General features: G+C 34.4%; 1 protein-coding gene across 1 annotated transcript in view; it reads right to left on the bottom strand.

Moving 5' to 3' along the window:
* Positions 1–887: 887 nt before the first annotated feature.
* LOC111033085 (death-associated protein kinase related-like) overlaps positions 888–17,423 on the bottom strand; it is a 36,528-nt gene continuing 19,992 nt past the window's right edge. Inside the window, exons 2-7 of the mRNA XM_022313677.1 lie at positions 6,438–6,650; positions 6,191–6,329; positions 5,523–5,649; positions 5,359–5,407; positions 3,952–5,031; positions 888–1,376 (exon numbers count right to left, since the gene is read on the bottom strand). Of these exons, the coding sequence (XP_022169369.1) occupies positions 1,016–1,376; positions 3,952–5,031; positions 5,359–5,407; positions 5,523–5,649; positions 6,191–6,329; positions 6,438–6,650 (1,969 nt within the window). The 3' untranslated portion in view covers positions 888–1,015. The remainder of the gene's footprint in view (positions 1,377–3,951; positions 5,032–5,358; positions 5,408–5,522; positions 5,650–6,190; positions 6,330–6,437; positions 6,651–17,423) is intronic.

Genomic DNA, 17,423 nt, shown 5'->3' with positions numbered 1-17,423 from the left:
TAAAATTTTTTTCGAACGTGAACGTCAAGAAGAAGATGAATATAGTTATTTCTAAATTAGAATCAAGATTTGAACATGGCATGAAACAAGCTCATCCATCTCACTAAATATAAATTTAAAATTTAAATTATTTCATTTCATTTTTTCTGTATTGCCTATTTATTTGTAAACTGTTTAATACAGTTGCGTGATGAATAAATAATTAGTATAATATATCATAATTTTTTTCTTATTCCTAATTTGGAAGCTACCAAAATATTGTGAAGATTGAAGACATAAAGGAGCCGCGAGCCGTGGGCAAAAAAAGTTTGAATACCTCTGCTATATACTTTATTTATACTTGCATGTCTTATAAATATTACTTGTGCACTTCATAATATGTATAATATATAGTTATGTATTTGTGTGTGTGTGTTTGTGTGTTATATCATAGGTAAACATTTTATAGAGGTGGTAGTTATTTTTGGCCACATTAAATCTGGCAGACTACTAAAGTTTTACTAGTTATCATTAGTTTATTTAGTTTAGTACCTAGGTAATCAAAATATGAACTACTTACTAGGTTATAATGATGTCGACATGTCGTATTGTAGTAGTAGGTACTAGGTGGGTACCTACAAGTGACGACCGCCGAGATGGGAAAAGGCTTACGTTCCTATTAGTAATGACAAAATTATGACGATGTGCATAACATTATATTTATTTCGTGTGGAATTAACATTAATTTATTGTATACATGACACATGTGATAATCACTAGCTCACTTGTACAATACAATCAAGTTCGATAACATGCACACGATAATATAATAATAATAATAATAATGATAATGATAAATATATTCTATCTCGCGAACAACATAATAATATCATACACAACACGACATAATAATAAAATAACACGTTAAAATATTTATAAAAAAAAAATAGTCTAGCAAATATAAAATATTATAGTATAATATTATGTATACGCAATTAAAATAAATATGGGGAGGACCGCAGTGGTAGTGCCCAGGTCAGTTTTCTGTGCAGTCGTTCACGTTTGACCGTTTACGATGGTTGTCCGAATTTGGGCTCCGAGCACTCTCGTAACCGTCTCGGGCGTCCACTCCACCAACACCTCCACCACCTCCACAACCAGCTGCGCGAGTTCTCTTGGCAGCCGCAGATTCACTCCCGCATATGTCGATGTTGGGTATGAACAGCCGCAGAGCGTTCGGTCCGGTTGGAAACTCTGTCGCGGTAAGCTGGTCGACTGCTGTCGTCGTGTGGGTGATCCCGAGTTTGGCGACTGGGTTCATGGTTACCTCCAGCGACCGTTTGGTCACTACTTCCTGGTGCGTGTCGAACGCCTTGACAAGCTGGGCTACTGAAAACCTATGGTGGACAGAACATAAAACGTGACACGGTCAGTCATTAATTTTAATGTGTTGTTATATTCTGTAATAGCTTATTCCTACTTTAATAATAATTCTGTATATTCCTGTAACAGCCTTTTCGGGAATTCCCGAAAATACAAAAAAATTGTTAAAAATTTAAATTTTTTGGGTCATTATTTGCTATGATTATAGATCAGTGGTTTTGGCTTCAAAGACCGCGGACATCATGCAATCCAACCCTTTAACAAATTGTGTGCAGCCCACACTAAAGCTATGAATTATTGTACGTTCTAAAATCCAACACTCTACACTTTTAAAGAGTAAATAAAATGAAATATTTATATTGAAATAACCTTTTTTTTAAACATTTATAACTTTTAATTATTATCATTGAAAATGTAAATAGGAATTAGGAATCTTTACTGTCCAAGAAAAAAATACGTCAAACGAAGACTCTCTTTATTTTTGGATAAATATTATTTGCAAATCAAATTTATTTACTTCGTGGGGCACGCGAGTAACTTTCAAAAATAATTTTTGGCCATTTTTAAAATCCTAATGTTGGCCCAGGAACCGTTGTCATAGATTGTCACGTTTCTTGATTTATGAGTCTTTTAAATAAATATATCGATTTCCCTAACATCGGAAAATATAGCATCGATTACCCCTTACCAAGAATCCCCTAGAAATGATGCCGTCGGGAATTGCGCATAATATGTAGCTTATTTAATATAGGTAGTAGGTACTAAGTGTCCCTTTCCGCTGTCAGACCTTTACAGAAGGCTATGATGATAATTTCAAAGTTATGTCACGGAAACGTTTTTGAACGGGTCTTTGAACTTATCAGTGTCATAATTATTCACAAAATTGTTTGTTATAGCCTACAACTATAATATTATTTATTTTATCGGTGAGCGCATTATGATTGCAATATTTTTGATATTTTTTGGTTGGCGCCTTTATCAAACTGTAAATATATTGTGACTTTTTATTAGAATTTTTTGTTTTTATATGACACTCGCACTAACACAATATGTTATCGTTGTACACTTGTACGCGTCCATTAATAAATTATTCGTCCTGCATCATATCGGTTAAACGCTCGAAAAACAAATTAATTTCAGTTTTATTAGGTAGGTATGTAGGTACTTACACATCAACATGGTTTTTTTTTAGAACCTTGACATATTCATTTACGCTTAACTCTAGAGGCGTAGAGCGTATGAAAGTGTTGGTTTTGTTAGTTCGTAACAATAATATTATTTGTTCGTTTTTAATGGGTTTCATATGTACTTATATAACTTATCCAGATCATCTTGGAACTCCACAAATTCAAATTTAAAGAAAAACACCAGTCTAAAAACTATATTATACTGAGAAAAATATAGTTTTTGTGCCTCGGTTTTTTTGCCGAGCGCTAAGATTAACTGGATGGGTTATAAATGGTATTGAAAGCGTTTTGGTTACTTGATAAAACGCGAATTTAAAAACATAAAACGTGCACGTTTCACGTGGGACGGCGGTAAAAGTATTATTTACTTTCAATTTAAAACTCGAGTATTCCATCATAACATTATACGCACGGCGTGTATATAAATAATACGCATATAAAGCTTGCCGTCGACACTCCACTTTAGAAAGTAGGGTGGGTGCCCATCGACGTTATGTGAAATCAATATACAAAAATATTAATCGATTTTGCACTATCATCCGGCAGTTGCTTAAATCATAATTATCACGATTGAAGTTTTTTCTTCATTGGACACTTTCGAAAAAAACAATAGTGAACATACGTAACAATATTGTTTTAATAACACACAATAATATAATATTATTTGCGATGCACATATATTACAATAATATCAATATAATTAGTATGTTGTGGAACTATATTGCAATGAATTACGTCGCTATCCGTTTGCTGTATTATTATTAGTTATTACTATAATTGATGGAAGGGACAATTTCGAAAGTCGAGCATTCTTCATTCGTGCCAACGATGTTCCATCTATTCGTATTAATATGGTGAATCTAATATTTTTAAAAGACAAAAATGTATGTATGTAGTAATTGGGCAGTATATAGGCATCCATGGTGGACGACCGGAAAATACGAAAAGTGTATCATTTTAGTTTCCAATGAAGTTGAAGTACCTTTTTATACTCCATGTATCTGGTAAAAAATATGTTTTATAGATTTAAGGTACATAGATTAGTATATATATATTAGGGCTTTGTAAGCGCCTAGCGCAGATTGACTTCAGCCGTGCTCCGCTGCGTAAATAATAATATTATGATTATCGCAACAATAATTGGAATACGTCATAATCAATGTAACTCATTTAATAGCAACAAGTGATTTTTTTTTCAGACTGATGTATATAATAATATACAATATGAATCGTACTTGTATTGATCGTTTAATTAAATTTTATCTGCAACGCAACTTTTGGAATTTTGGAATTACTTTTGAAAGATTTCAACCCCAGGTCACTCCACCCAAATTTCACTATCTTAAATATTATTCTTATTAGATATTATCACTGTCGTCTGCAGTCTGCATGACGGATTTACCTAGGCTCTTCGTCGGAATGGTAAAAGTGTTCTACACTGCTGGTGCCGCTGGTACTACTGCCGGCAGGAGACCCGGATCGTGGTGCGTAGTCCGGCGTCGAGGTTACCGTGGTCGTGGTGGTTGCGGTCGTGGTAGTGGTGTCGACAGGTCTGGTGGTGATTGTGTTGGTGGTGTTGAATACTGCAGAGGTGGTTGTGACAGCCGTTTCGATGTCGCGATCACCGTTTCTCGTTGTGCAATTTTCTCTGTCGTCTTCTGACACTAAGCCCTCGGGTATGTGGCTCTGCGATACGGATATATTGGTGGTAGACGAGCACAACGAGTTGGGGAGCGTAGAGACACCAGTGAGACTCATCAGCAGGCTGCCGACCGTGGCTATTTTGTCCACTTCGCTCAGGTCCTTGATGCTTTTGCACATGTCCAGCACGTCTTGAGACCGGGACAGGCTCTTGAGCCCGTACAGCTTCTCTTTGGACTTGCTGAACGTCCGGGTGCCATTCCGTGACCTCGACACCAGTGACGTGTGGCTCTCGCACATCCGACTGGACGCGTACTGAGACTCATGCAACATGGATGACCTCTTCATGTCACTTTCCCGCATGTGCTTCGACACGATCCGCTCGAAAAGTGCTTCCCGAGACTTGGACAGGTATGAAGGTTGCAGTCCACCACCTCCACGTCTAGCACCCGTCGATGGCGTAATGCCCGCACACGTATTGCAACCAGTGCGTTTCGTGACCGATGGCTGTTGGTGTTGTTGTTGGTGGGGCTGTTGATGTTGATGGTAATTTTGTTGGTGATGCTGGTGATGGTTCACGGAATGGCTACTGCCGGATGAAGACTTGCGGAGATTTGCCAGCCACGGGTGTTTCAAACACTCTTTGGCTGTCAGCCTCTCCCTGGGATCTTTGACCAACAGCTTTCGAATGAAATCGACCGCCTCCCCTGACACGTCCTCAAAAAGCTCGTCCGGGAAGTCGATGTCTGCATTTGATATGTTGCAGAACGTCTCCTGGTCCGTGTCGCCACCGAACGGACTGAACCCGGTCAACAATGCGTAAGTAGTCACACCAAGCGACCTACAACAATACACGCAAAAATAATTATACGTAAATTAATAATTATTGCTGTTTGAAGAATGTCGGGCTAAATAATTGCAGAACATGTTAAGATTCGAAAAACAAATTCCAGTTAATGTGTAATGGATAGTGAGAATAATCTATAATTTATTCGAGTCTAGTATATATTTTTAAATCTCGTTTTAACTGTTGTAATTTATTATGACATAATTATTTGAAACAATGGTCAATGATGTCTTTTTTAAAAAATTTTGCTCGGGGGCTAGGATCAGTGGAAAATCTAACCTTATGACTAATCTAGGTATATAGTATAAGCAAATTACTCACCACATGTCTGCGGCCAACGTAATTGGTTCGTAATGGAGGATCTCTGGAGCTAAAATCACAAATTTTGATTAAATTTATATTTCGAATATTATTTTTCTAATATATTATATTTTATAGTAAATTAAATTATTTTGCAGAAATCGTTTTTAAAACGGTTTACTCACCAACGTAGTCAGGTGTGCCAAGGATTTCTCGGATTTCCGTACCCTCCAGAATCACTCGGGATATTTCGAAATCACAAAGCTTGACGTCGCAAGTTGGGAATACACCCATTAACACCAAATTTTGAGGCTGTGAACATCGATATTTGTAAATGTTAATCACGGGAAAGTTTATAACATAATATTTTATATTCGGATAGACATTGCTGTGTGTCGTTGTTAGTATAATATTATGGTAAATATTTTCGAAGTCGGTCACGAATTAAATTTATGATATATCGTCTATATTAGCATACTCGGCCTCAACAATACCAAACAAGAAACGGCATATTAATATAATGTTAATTCGATATTAATAATAATGGACCATATTATGGATTTCCTGCCGGTCGGAGCTGGTCCTTGATCCAGGACTATATATCGCGATATCGATCTCTATAGAGTCTATATAGAATCTAGATCGTGACGGTCGCCGCGTCAGTTCGTTTGTTCGTGGGTGGCCTAATGGATTTTAAAGCACGTGTACGGCACATACGCACACCTCATTTGGACCTGGACCGTTCCAGGAAACCAACGTGTCACCAACGCCATAATATTTACGGATTATTTTATTCTTTTTTTGGATAAATATGTAGAAAAAACCTTGGCGCACGTTTTGCCGCCGCACTCACTTTGATGTCTAAGTGAGCGATTTTCCGCTGGTGCATGTACGCCAAACCTTCGACCACGTGGTGTATGAACTTGACCGCATCGGCTTCAAATGGCACATTGTCGTCATCGATGACTTTCTGAAGATCACCTCCCGGAGCGCTAAAAAAAATGGAAATCGTTCATTTGTACCACCGTCAAAATAATAATAGTCATAGTTGTATTGATTGTAATTGTGAATAAAAAAATAAAATAATAAATCATCCGCACTATTCCATGACTATGATCAACTGTTTGGGCGTTTGAAACACATCATGCAGTTTGGTTATCCGTGGCGACGGCGAACACAGCGACAGCAAAGCTATTTCGTGATGGATGTCGGGACTGCAGTCTTCTCCGAATCTCGTACGGTTTGAGAATTTGGCTGCAAACACTTCTCCCGTTTCGATCGAAGTGCACCGTCTGACTGAAGCGAATTGACCCCTATAAAATAAAATAAAAACGATACTGAATTTAATATTTAGAAAAAATTCATATGTTATGTTATAGGTACTACACAATAATAAGTATCGAATATGAATTTGGACGGATTACGTGAACTGTTTCGAATGTCAAATTGGTATATTATAATATTATAAACGCATTTATCCTGCGTACAAAAACGATTAGCCATTTTGCTAAAATTTAGTTTTATTCAATTATAAAGCCATAATAATTCGATGAATTTAAGTTGAAGAGTGAGTTGTTTTTCTTTTGCTCAACGTCACATTATTATATTAAATAAAGTTCGTGACGCAAATATGAAAAAAAAAACAAATACTAACGCACACACTCGTATGGTTGCGACGTGGTGTTGAAAAGCATTACAACAATTATAATAAAAACGATTTGAAGAAGATTCGCGACAATTTTTTTATGGCTCGCAATATCTACTGCGGCCTACGCGTATGTACTGCAGTTACCGAGAATTTCGCGATCGGCCAAGACCAAGGACGACAATATAATAATAATATAATGACAACACGCGTCGACGCGTCGTACACTAAACAATGGACATAAGTACGCGTCGCAACATTTTTAATGATCGTCCGGAAAATTGTTATTAAAAAGTATATTATAATAAAGTGTTCGTAGTTTCGTACTGATACGAGAATATTGCGATGTATTGATATTCGATTGTCGGATAATTATTTGCGGGGCTAGAAATGTCCAAAATTTGATTTTTCACATAAATTATATTTTTAATGAAACGCAATAAATTAATCTAAAAGTTAGTAATAAATTTCACTCGTGGTTAGAGTTTGGAGAATTGCTAAAAAGAATAGAAGTCTTCTGGTAATATTGGAACCAATGGTGCTTATTTCAGCACCATAGGAACTGATATTTTAAGAGTAGATCCTTAGAATTTTAGAATTTTACTTGCTTTAATTGTTTTTTGATTTTGATTTTTTTTTTGGTCATGTATTTATTATATCGCATCTAGTTAAAATCGGTATTCAATTTTAATATATTTTGGAAAATCGCATTGAACATTCGTTCTTCTAGGAATCTAATAAAGTTGGGATAAAAAAAAATAACTTTGAATATTAGATTATAATAGCTTATAAATATATTGCACTCGTTCATATAGATCATATTTTTATCATGTTGTGGTGAAGCTATACATCATTTGTATATTCGTCACCACGACAGGCGTATAACAAAATAATTTGAGTTGATCTTCGATGACTCATAGTAATATTGGACGATAAGTCGGTCTAGAGTACGAACACGATTTTCTAGCCAAAAAATTCGGATAGCTGGATAAGTGTAAGTGACCAAAAGATGATTCATTTCTATATTTTTCGTTGGTTTATAAATCACATTTCGTCGACGCAGAATCGCCCAGCCTTACCTCTGATGTACCATTAATTTTTTATATATCCGCTGTAGTACTCTACGGCGGTCGTTGCTGAAGATTATCTCTATATATGTAGATACGATCAGACGACGAAGATCGCGTGCGTTCGCAATATTTACGACGTGGCGCCGTGCCAAAGACCTACGTAGGTGTCATGCGCCGAGGTAGAAGCTCGTGATATTTTATCGCGAACGCCCAAAATTTTTTCTGGGTGGGATCGTCATCGTATTATCATTTATTCATTTATCGTACGGGCTTAGTGACCACAGCATGACATTAAAGTAGTATACATGGCTATTTATTCTTGATTCACAATAATCTCGAGTAAAAAAAAAAAAGATGTAGAGATTACAAAATATTTATGTATTCACGATACAAGACCAGAGATAATACGCTTAGATATGACGTCGCAACGGTGTAATAATTTATATTTAGGTACTAATCAAAAACTATAAACAAATAATTTAATGCAAATGCGACTTTAAGGGGGGTATGTATTCAGTAGTGGACCATTGTGGCGTAATCATGGATTGTCAGGGTATTATAACACCAATTATTGGCCATTTTTTTAAACTGCTAAAAAATATCAAACCGCTTGATACTATTTTTTATTTAAGTTCTTATGTGAGCGAACAATTGGAGGTGACCACTGCGAGCATAAGGATTGCGTTCTACCTTTAGTCATTATTCAGATATTTTTTTTCGTGTTTAGATTTTGAAAATACAATTTTTTATCATACCTAACTCTTGTCTTGCACTCCGTTGTTTTATAACAAACCAGAAGATATTTATGATATGCTGTAAAAAAATGTGAATAAAACTTTAATGTGCGTTATAATATAATATTATAAATGTATTTTAACATTTAAGTTGTTCTGTTCCTAAGTATTCTTAAGAAAAAAATGTTTATCCTCCCCTACCCCAATTATATAGCCTAAATGTCATCGCTCTTGAGCAGTATAAAATTAGTAAGATCACCTGATACTAACACATGCCGAAAACCATTTAGAAATTATGAGCGGCAGATTATATAATATTATAGGTGTACGCATTGTTATTATAGCTCTTGGTGCAGTATTATGTGTTCTACTATTGAAGCGCCTGTAAATCAATGGTTTGATATCCCTCTCTACATATTAAATTAATACACACACATTTATAATTATTTGTTCTAAATAAAAAAGATAAAATCTAATATAATGCAACTGGAAAGTAATTTCGAAATCAAATCCAAAAAGTTCTCTAGCAGCTGATTTGATATATATTTCTTGATTATCACATTCGTATCATTGTATCACATAATATATTAGCATTAAACAAAATTTGATTACGCACATTTGTTTTAAGTGCATCACTGTCTGAATCGAGTTGATCGATATCGTAATTATTATTCCAAACGCAGAAAATAAAAATTTAAAATCATTTAAGGATTAATAGTAATTGTTATGTAATAGTATTTTTCTTCAGTTTTCACTGTTTTATCATAGTTTAATAATGTATCTAAGTGACAGTATTAACATAAATTTATGTTGCTTAGTTCAAATGTTCAATGTTATAATTTTCCGGTGGTGCTGCCATATTACAGTGGGAGGACCTAATTGGTGTCAAGTATAATATTATGACGCAAAATGCGATATACAACCGGTTAATAAAAAGTTTTCATTTATAGATCTTGAATGAAAAAAATTAAGACAAATAACAAAATTGAAAAAAAAAATGTTGAAATGCCAAAAATTATAACGAATGTATCAATGTACTATATTATATTATAATATAATCGTATACGGTTTAATGTCCAATTTAATGATAATATATACATTTTAGCCTTTTAATATGAACTATATATAAGCGCAATATTATAAAACCTAATTCGTGTTTTTTTCTCCTAATATTTTCTAAAAATTAAACCGTAAAACAGTAAGACGCAGAATAACGCGACGTATAAGGTTGCGACTACTTCCACCGGATCTCGGTCACTCGTTTAGCAACATTTGGTACGATTCAACGCTCGTATTTCATTTTAGATTTGACGTAAATCCATTTACGGTGTCGTCGAAAATACTATAAATTCGGACGTTGTGTATAATGTATACACAGACACGCACAATTTTATTAATCGATCGGTGGGCGTGAACGTAAGCTTAATTTTCGCAAGTCAATATTGCAATATTGTCCTATTCAAACGGATTCAAACCGAAATTTCGCTGGACGTGACCACAACGACGACGACGACGACGCTAAGCGATAGTATACTCTTACATTTTAAGGCATATTCTATATTATTATATACTAAATAGACAATGCTATACGCCTGCGTACATTAACAAGTTAATAGGTTCAAGTTTATAATATCGTAAAATAGGTTTTAAAAACGTATGAGAACAAAAAACTTAATTGATTTTCGGTATAAATTAATTTGTTTTAATAGAATTTAACACATTTAGAACATAAAACAGTAATGAGTCGTGTCGGTCCGATCGAGATTAAGTTTGGAGTGGGCATATTTGGAGGACACTTGCTTTCCATACAAACCTATATACATTTTAATTGAGACTGTTGCAGACTCAATTATAAAATAAATGTACCATTTTTTATAAAATATAACATTTTGTTTCTAACTCTAAAGCATCGAACACACATCGATCGTTCACCGAATTCGGCGTGTGCGGCATTTCAGTCACGTGTATCTATAGTACCTAATCGCTTGGTTACCACGACTCTTATACCATCTTTCTGGTATAGCCCAGTCTATTACAACTTCCCTATACACTGCAGTATATATACATGATTATATTGTAGCGCTATAGTTGGCTAGGCTGCGTGCCTGCGTGGTATTATACCTATATAATATATGAAAACAGTTTTGGTGTGCTGACGAACCGGTCGGCCGTTCACAGCTCCTTTTTTATAACATAAAATAATATTGTATATTTATTAATCAGCCACGGTGGACATCATATATAATGATGCGTTTGTCGGCGGCGACCCATATTTGTCGGTATTAAGTTCGGCGCGACGGGGACGACCCGATGAGAGAAATCGCAAAATCGCCGTCCCATTATAATGACCAGGCGTATTCACCATGCAGCACGCCGATGAGGACTCTCTCGCGCACTGTCCGTTTTTCTCTTCTTTTGAAGTCTACCGCCGGCTTTTCCTTCTCGCATCCCATACCTCGATATAATATCGAGGTACTCGTTAACTATACCACGATCCACGGTAACGGTATGTGAAAAAAATATGCGATTTTTCACCTGTGAATCTCGCACGACACCGGACGGCGCTCCGACGTGTCGCGAGCTATTATAATATTCGTCATATTTTGTTTGTTGGTATTCACTGTACCTAAAGCATCGCCTCTGCAGTAATGTGATTGTGCTAATCTGCGAATATATTAAATAAAAAGTGAAACTGTTCATAAATACTAATCCGACTCTCAGATCCGTCTGTTTCGAACACGCAATGTATTTTAATGCAAAATGTACAATGTCCATAGCACATCATATTATATTTTTACGCAATATTATACCTAATACAATGTAACTCTATAGTGTAGTTACAGTGTATCTAATGAAAAACATTCAAATTTCTTTGTTGTAACTGATTTCCACTGTACATAATACATATATTACCTAAATGTCATGAATGATGTCTGCACTAGTAAGATTTTCAATTAACCGACATTTTAGATTCAGCAAACTTTCAGTTCCAACCTAATCCTCTCCTGCAGGTTATAAAAAAAGCTCTGCCCTGTAGAGTAAACTCAGTTTTTCAAAAACAGTAAATTTATCAATACAAATAAGTACTCAGTTTTTCAAAAACAGTACATTTATCAATTCTTACATATTTTTCATATTTTTCAAAACTCGGGTCTTTCATTATCATAAAAATAATGCCGATATCAATATTATATTCTTCAAATTTAAGAATTTTCAGCAAGTAAAAGGTTGGTTAGTGTAACGTAATATAAAAATTAACTTTTATTATTTGTATACTAAATAATACATTAATATGAACAAATGCGCCACACAGTGTTACACAATTGGTTGTTCAGAACGGTTTTCTAGAATAAAACTGTCATGATTAATAGAGTAATTATAAAAACCATAAAATTAAAAAAAAATTATTTAACATAAATGTAATCAATAGTGCTTGGAACTTAGTTAAATCCATCATTCGTTTCTTTTTTTAATCGTATTATGAATTGATGGCATGTTTTAATGAAAAAGTTCAGCTCGGTGCGGTGGTGAGTTACAAGTTAAAGTTTAAACAGCCCGCACAAGTCTTTAACATAATTTAACAAATTATATCGATGTTTGTACAACGGATTTATGCTTACTACAGATAATTGCATATTATTATAATATACGACTGTCACCGTAGCGTCGATTATTCATTTCGTACAAGCGGAAATATGCATGCCGAGGACAAGGCGCAGCGGGAGAACAAATCCCGAACGTCTTCGAATAACGTATATTATACTGTAACAGACAACAGTTTAAGGGAGCGACATTTTTTTTTCCGATCCTGATGAGATTATAATAATATGCAATATGCAATCCGATCCATCATGGTCGTCACGTTTATATATAAAGTGCACTGCTGCAACGAATGCACTCCATTTTTTACACGCTACAAGTCGACTGCAACAATTATTTATCATCATACATGCGCACGCATTTGTTTTCAGCAAAAACGGATTCTCGTAAATCGCTTTGTCCTATTATTATTATTATTAATTATCTCAATGAATACTGAATGTTCTTAAAAATGTAAATATTGCTTATTTAATGTACCTATAGTTTTTTACAGAATAATATGACTGTACGAGTCTACGTTATTTTGGTTTATTGTACCATTGAAATGAACGGTTGAAAAATTTACCAATTTATAATGACGTGGATTTAGTTCCGTGCGTCCACAAAAATTGTTAAAAAAAAAATGAGAGATAAACTATTTTCTAAATTGCGAAATTAGTTTTTGATCTTTATTTTAAATATTGTTCACTCATCAGTCGCCGCATAGAAATAATATTGTTTTGTCGTAGAAAAAAAAAGTCATAATAGTACCATCGCAATTTCTTGTTTTGCCGAAGGAATAAACGCGGTTCATCGCGGCAGTAATTAAACTTAAAGTCATGACCGACAGCGGTGCGATAAAATGTCACGTGACATTCTTGAGATGCACGCGTGCACTTGATATTAGTGAGTTTCCTCATACTGCGGCGGTAATGAATACCGAGTAGTAAAAACTATAGTGTAGCGTGGATGCATTATTTATGGACTCGCATTGGCTATTTGTAATCGGCTAATGGTTTCGTTTTATCGGATGTTAAATCGATCCAACACACGATAAAATTGTATATAATAACTACGTATTCGCACAATTTGTTTTCCTATAGCGTCCTTGTTATTCTCTCCACGTTTTGCCGCGCGGGCCATGCGTATAATTAGGTATTATCATACTGTGAGAGCAAAAATGCGTAACGTGATAATATTATAATATATTGTAATCGAACCGTTTCGGTCTTGAGCGCCGGGCGCCAACCTAAGGCCGAGTTTCCATACATTATTACAACGATAAACCCCGATATGGCGAGGCGAAGTGAAAGATTTCCAAGCATGATATATTATATGATATAATATGATGTCACCCCTATAGATCATATTATTATTGTACATTTTTACTGTATCATAACATATACACTGCAATATTAATATAATATGATATTGTTATATTATTATATATGGACGTCTCTAACGTCGATAAAGTTCGTATTGGTGAGGAAGAAGCACTTCCCCCGGGGGCTAGGGCACAATTTAGAGGACAGAGTTCAAGGGCTTTTATGGAGTTCGTACCTATATGATATATTAATATAATAAAATGCTTAACATGGATTATAATTTCATAATATTAACGATTAATACGTATAAATAATTTGTTTTTTTAAACATAATATTATATAGTATAGGTGGACAGTTGTAGTGTTGTTCAAGTAGACAATTTGATAGTTTAGACACTAAAGTTTAGACTTAAAGTACTATACTCTTGTTTAGAGTAACTGCAGTTTGAGTGAATAACACCGTCCACTGCAGGGTCAATTAAGTAAAAGTATACATAATATTTTGTATAATAATTTGAAGTATAAACTTTATTCATGTATAACTATAACTTAGTGAATGTGAATTGTTTTTTTTTTTTGTTAGTACTAAATTTATTTTTTATGATTAATTATAAACTTTATACAGTTTTACCAAATTAAAGAATTCATTATAATATATTATATTATACAACGTATGGAATAATCGTTAGTCCGGTAAAAATAGTCTGCAGAACAAACTAAGATTACATTTCATAACAAAAAATTCAGTATTAAGTTATAATAATTATAATTCAAAAATCGTTTTAAAAAAGTAATAAACTATTTTTTTTTTTACGGTAGTAACCATATAGTAGCTGTTATTAATAAGATTTCATCTTAGGTATATTGTATGATTGTTAACGAGCGATCGGCAGACTGTGGCTGGCACAACCGGTGTTCGATTGGCCGACGCGCGGGTTCCGAGGACGGCCGGCGGGTTGGCGCGATTCGCACGCGCATAAAACATCTCTCGCTCCATACGTGTGGACGGAGGGGTGTCTGGTCACGCGCCACTTACAATGTGTATATATAAATATTGAATATATATGAAATAGCCATTACTGCACATTCGTATATATATATATATTTATTATATTGTATATACACGCGCGAAGAGGAGGACGTGCTCGCAATACACACAGCTTGGAATCCGATTTTTGCGCGCATCATATCCCCCTCAACCCTCTCCAAGTCGGCACCATCTTCCCGCACATGCCTAACTGATCATATATACCTATTTAGCTTAGCGAGCATAACAATGCGCTACGAGACACAATAACAATAGTGACCGGCAAAGATTATGATGATAGCGGCTACGACCTGTTGCTGATGCCGCCACTGCACTGCTGCAGTTGTAGGTATAGATAAGTACTTACTTGCGCAGACCGGTCCGCCGCAAAGTCCTTTATGATGCCTTACCGGTTTCGTGTTTTATAATAATTGTGCCGGCAAAGCGGCAAGCAGTAGGTATATCGTCGTGCTACGCATATTGCGGGGGGTCATGATACCAATAGGTATATTGTATTGAGAAAAATTGAGTGAAGATGAAAAACGCTATTTCGAAATATGTACAAAAATCAAGAGGGCTCGATGATTTTCGTATACATGTCGTAAATTAACCACCAACATAATATAGTTTTGCATGTATACGACAATATTTTATAATATAAACGCAGATCCACTGCAGAATATTATTTTCCGAATGCTGTGTCGCGAATACTGAATGGAGTGAAAGAACTTCGACCCGATGTCGTCTACTTCATGAACGCCGTTTTTACAATATATTTACAATTCCAATGCGTAGTACTTGGAACACGTTGATTTACATACTTGTCTTATATATAACTTACAACAGACAGGTTTCGCCTAGGGTGACAAAATGACGAAAGAGGGAATGAAAATGTTTTCTTGTCGGCTTTATATTAACGATGAAATTACGACGACTCAACACGATAGTAGGTACATATATAGATAATAGACATATCGTTGGACGGAAGAGCTAAATAAAATATACAAAGTTGATGTTACAACTTATTGACGTATAATAAAGTGATTAAAACATGTTAAATAATAATGTGATAATAATAAATATACTAATATTAACCTATAACATTATTTCAGATGTACCTACCTAGAATCTTTAAGCTTTTTGCTTAAAGTTACAAGAACGTTTAAGAAATATAATAATTTAAAGAATATAATGTGTGTCAATAAATCGGTTCCATTGCACATATGGGATGCTGATTTTGGTATTTACATGAATTGAAAAAATTTTTTACTCCGGACGAATTTTACAATTGTATTTTACAATAAAAGTTTAAACGATGAACACTTGAGGAAAACTGTTATTTAGTCGTCTACCTAATGAGATGAACCGATTTCCGTTGTGATTTCTATACTGAGTTATAAGAAATCAGTAGTTATTATAAAGCGGTTGCTGCTGTGAAGACGAGAAAAAATAATCAATTTGTAAAGTTAGTAAGACAGAACCAAATCTGATCATTACAGTATGTTCTCATCAGCGATATAAATAGATATTATTATTATTACGCGACAAAGAACGTAAATAGTCATCAACAGAGTTACATGTCTTTATTGAAACTTAATGATATTATGACACGCGTGCACTTAGAGGAAAAATATTAACGAATAATTATAAAAATATATTATATTATTATCGTTTATCGTGTAGATTTCCTTGAGAAACGACAAAAAAAATGTACAAATTTTACAAGTGCATAACAAAAATCGTTCACGTCATACTTATGAACAATAATAATATAAAACGAACGGCGTACGAGCATAATATTGCACACGCTTACACAGTTACACAATATCGTATAGTCATAATCATATGCGTCTTGTGGGAAATATACGGAGGTATTCGATCGCCGAGAAAAACGCGCCATTGTCAACACATGTTTTTTATTAGTAGGTATTAATATCGATTTTGTATTATATAATCACATTTACACGTGTTAAATCGCTCTGATCGTTTATTATTGTTTTATAACGTAATCCAATACGGCAGAAACTGACGAATCCTCCGCGGCGGTCGTCGTTGTCGTATACGTTTTCATTGTTATTATTTATTTTGCATCATATATTATATACACATATAAATGGAGTAGTTCAATTATTAACTGTTAACTCTGATGTTACACACTAACAACTAGTTTTAATCGTTTATTTTTGTTGGTCGAAACCTTAATGGAGCGTTGACTTAAATATCCAGTGTTGAGTTCAAAGCTAAGATTGTTACGTTGTAAGATTAGTTGTAATTTATTTATGCTACATTTAAAATCAATATTCCTAATTTTAACTCATACAGCCCTTATACCTACCTACTTATCTTAGGGGCAGAAATTAACTGAATAAATTCATAAATTCATTATCAATTTCAATCATTTGTAGGAAGATTTAGTATATTGAAAAAAACATGGAATTTTAAAATGATGAATCTATAGTCAATAGTCATTTATATTATATCCAGTTGCTAATGGTTAGAAGAATTAGAATTAAGTTAGTTAGTTAGAATTTTTGATAGGTATCTCTACCACTGCATGATTGAAAACAGTTTGCTTCTTTTATAAGTAGTCTTGTAATAATTTTGTTTAATCTGCCAATGCCTAAAATCTATAGTAAAAAAGGTAATTTAAATTTTTTTTGGATATGATTGTTCATACATATGGCATTTATATTGTGTAGTGATGCC

This window comes from Myzus persicae, unplaced genomic scaffold (genome assembly GCF_001856785.1).
Source record: "Myzus persicae strain clone G006 unplaced genomic scaffold, MPER_G0061.0, whole genome shotgun sequence".
NCBI lineage: Eukaryota > Metazoa > Arthropoda > Insecta > Hemiptera > Aphididae > Myzus > Myzus persicae.
The sequence above is the reverse complement of the archived record's forward strand: the minus strand, read 5'-3'. Positions and strand labels throughout refer to the sequence as shown.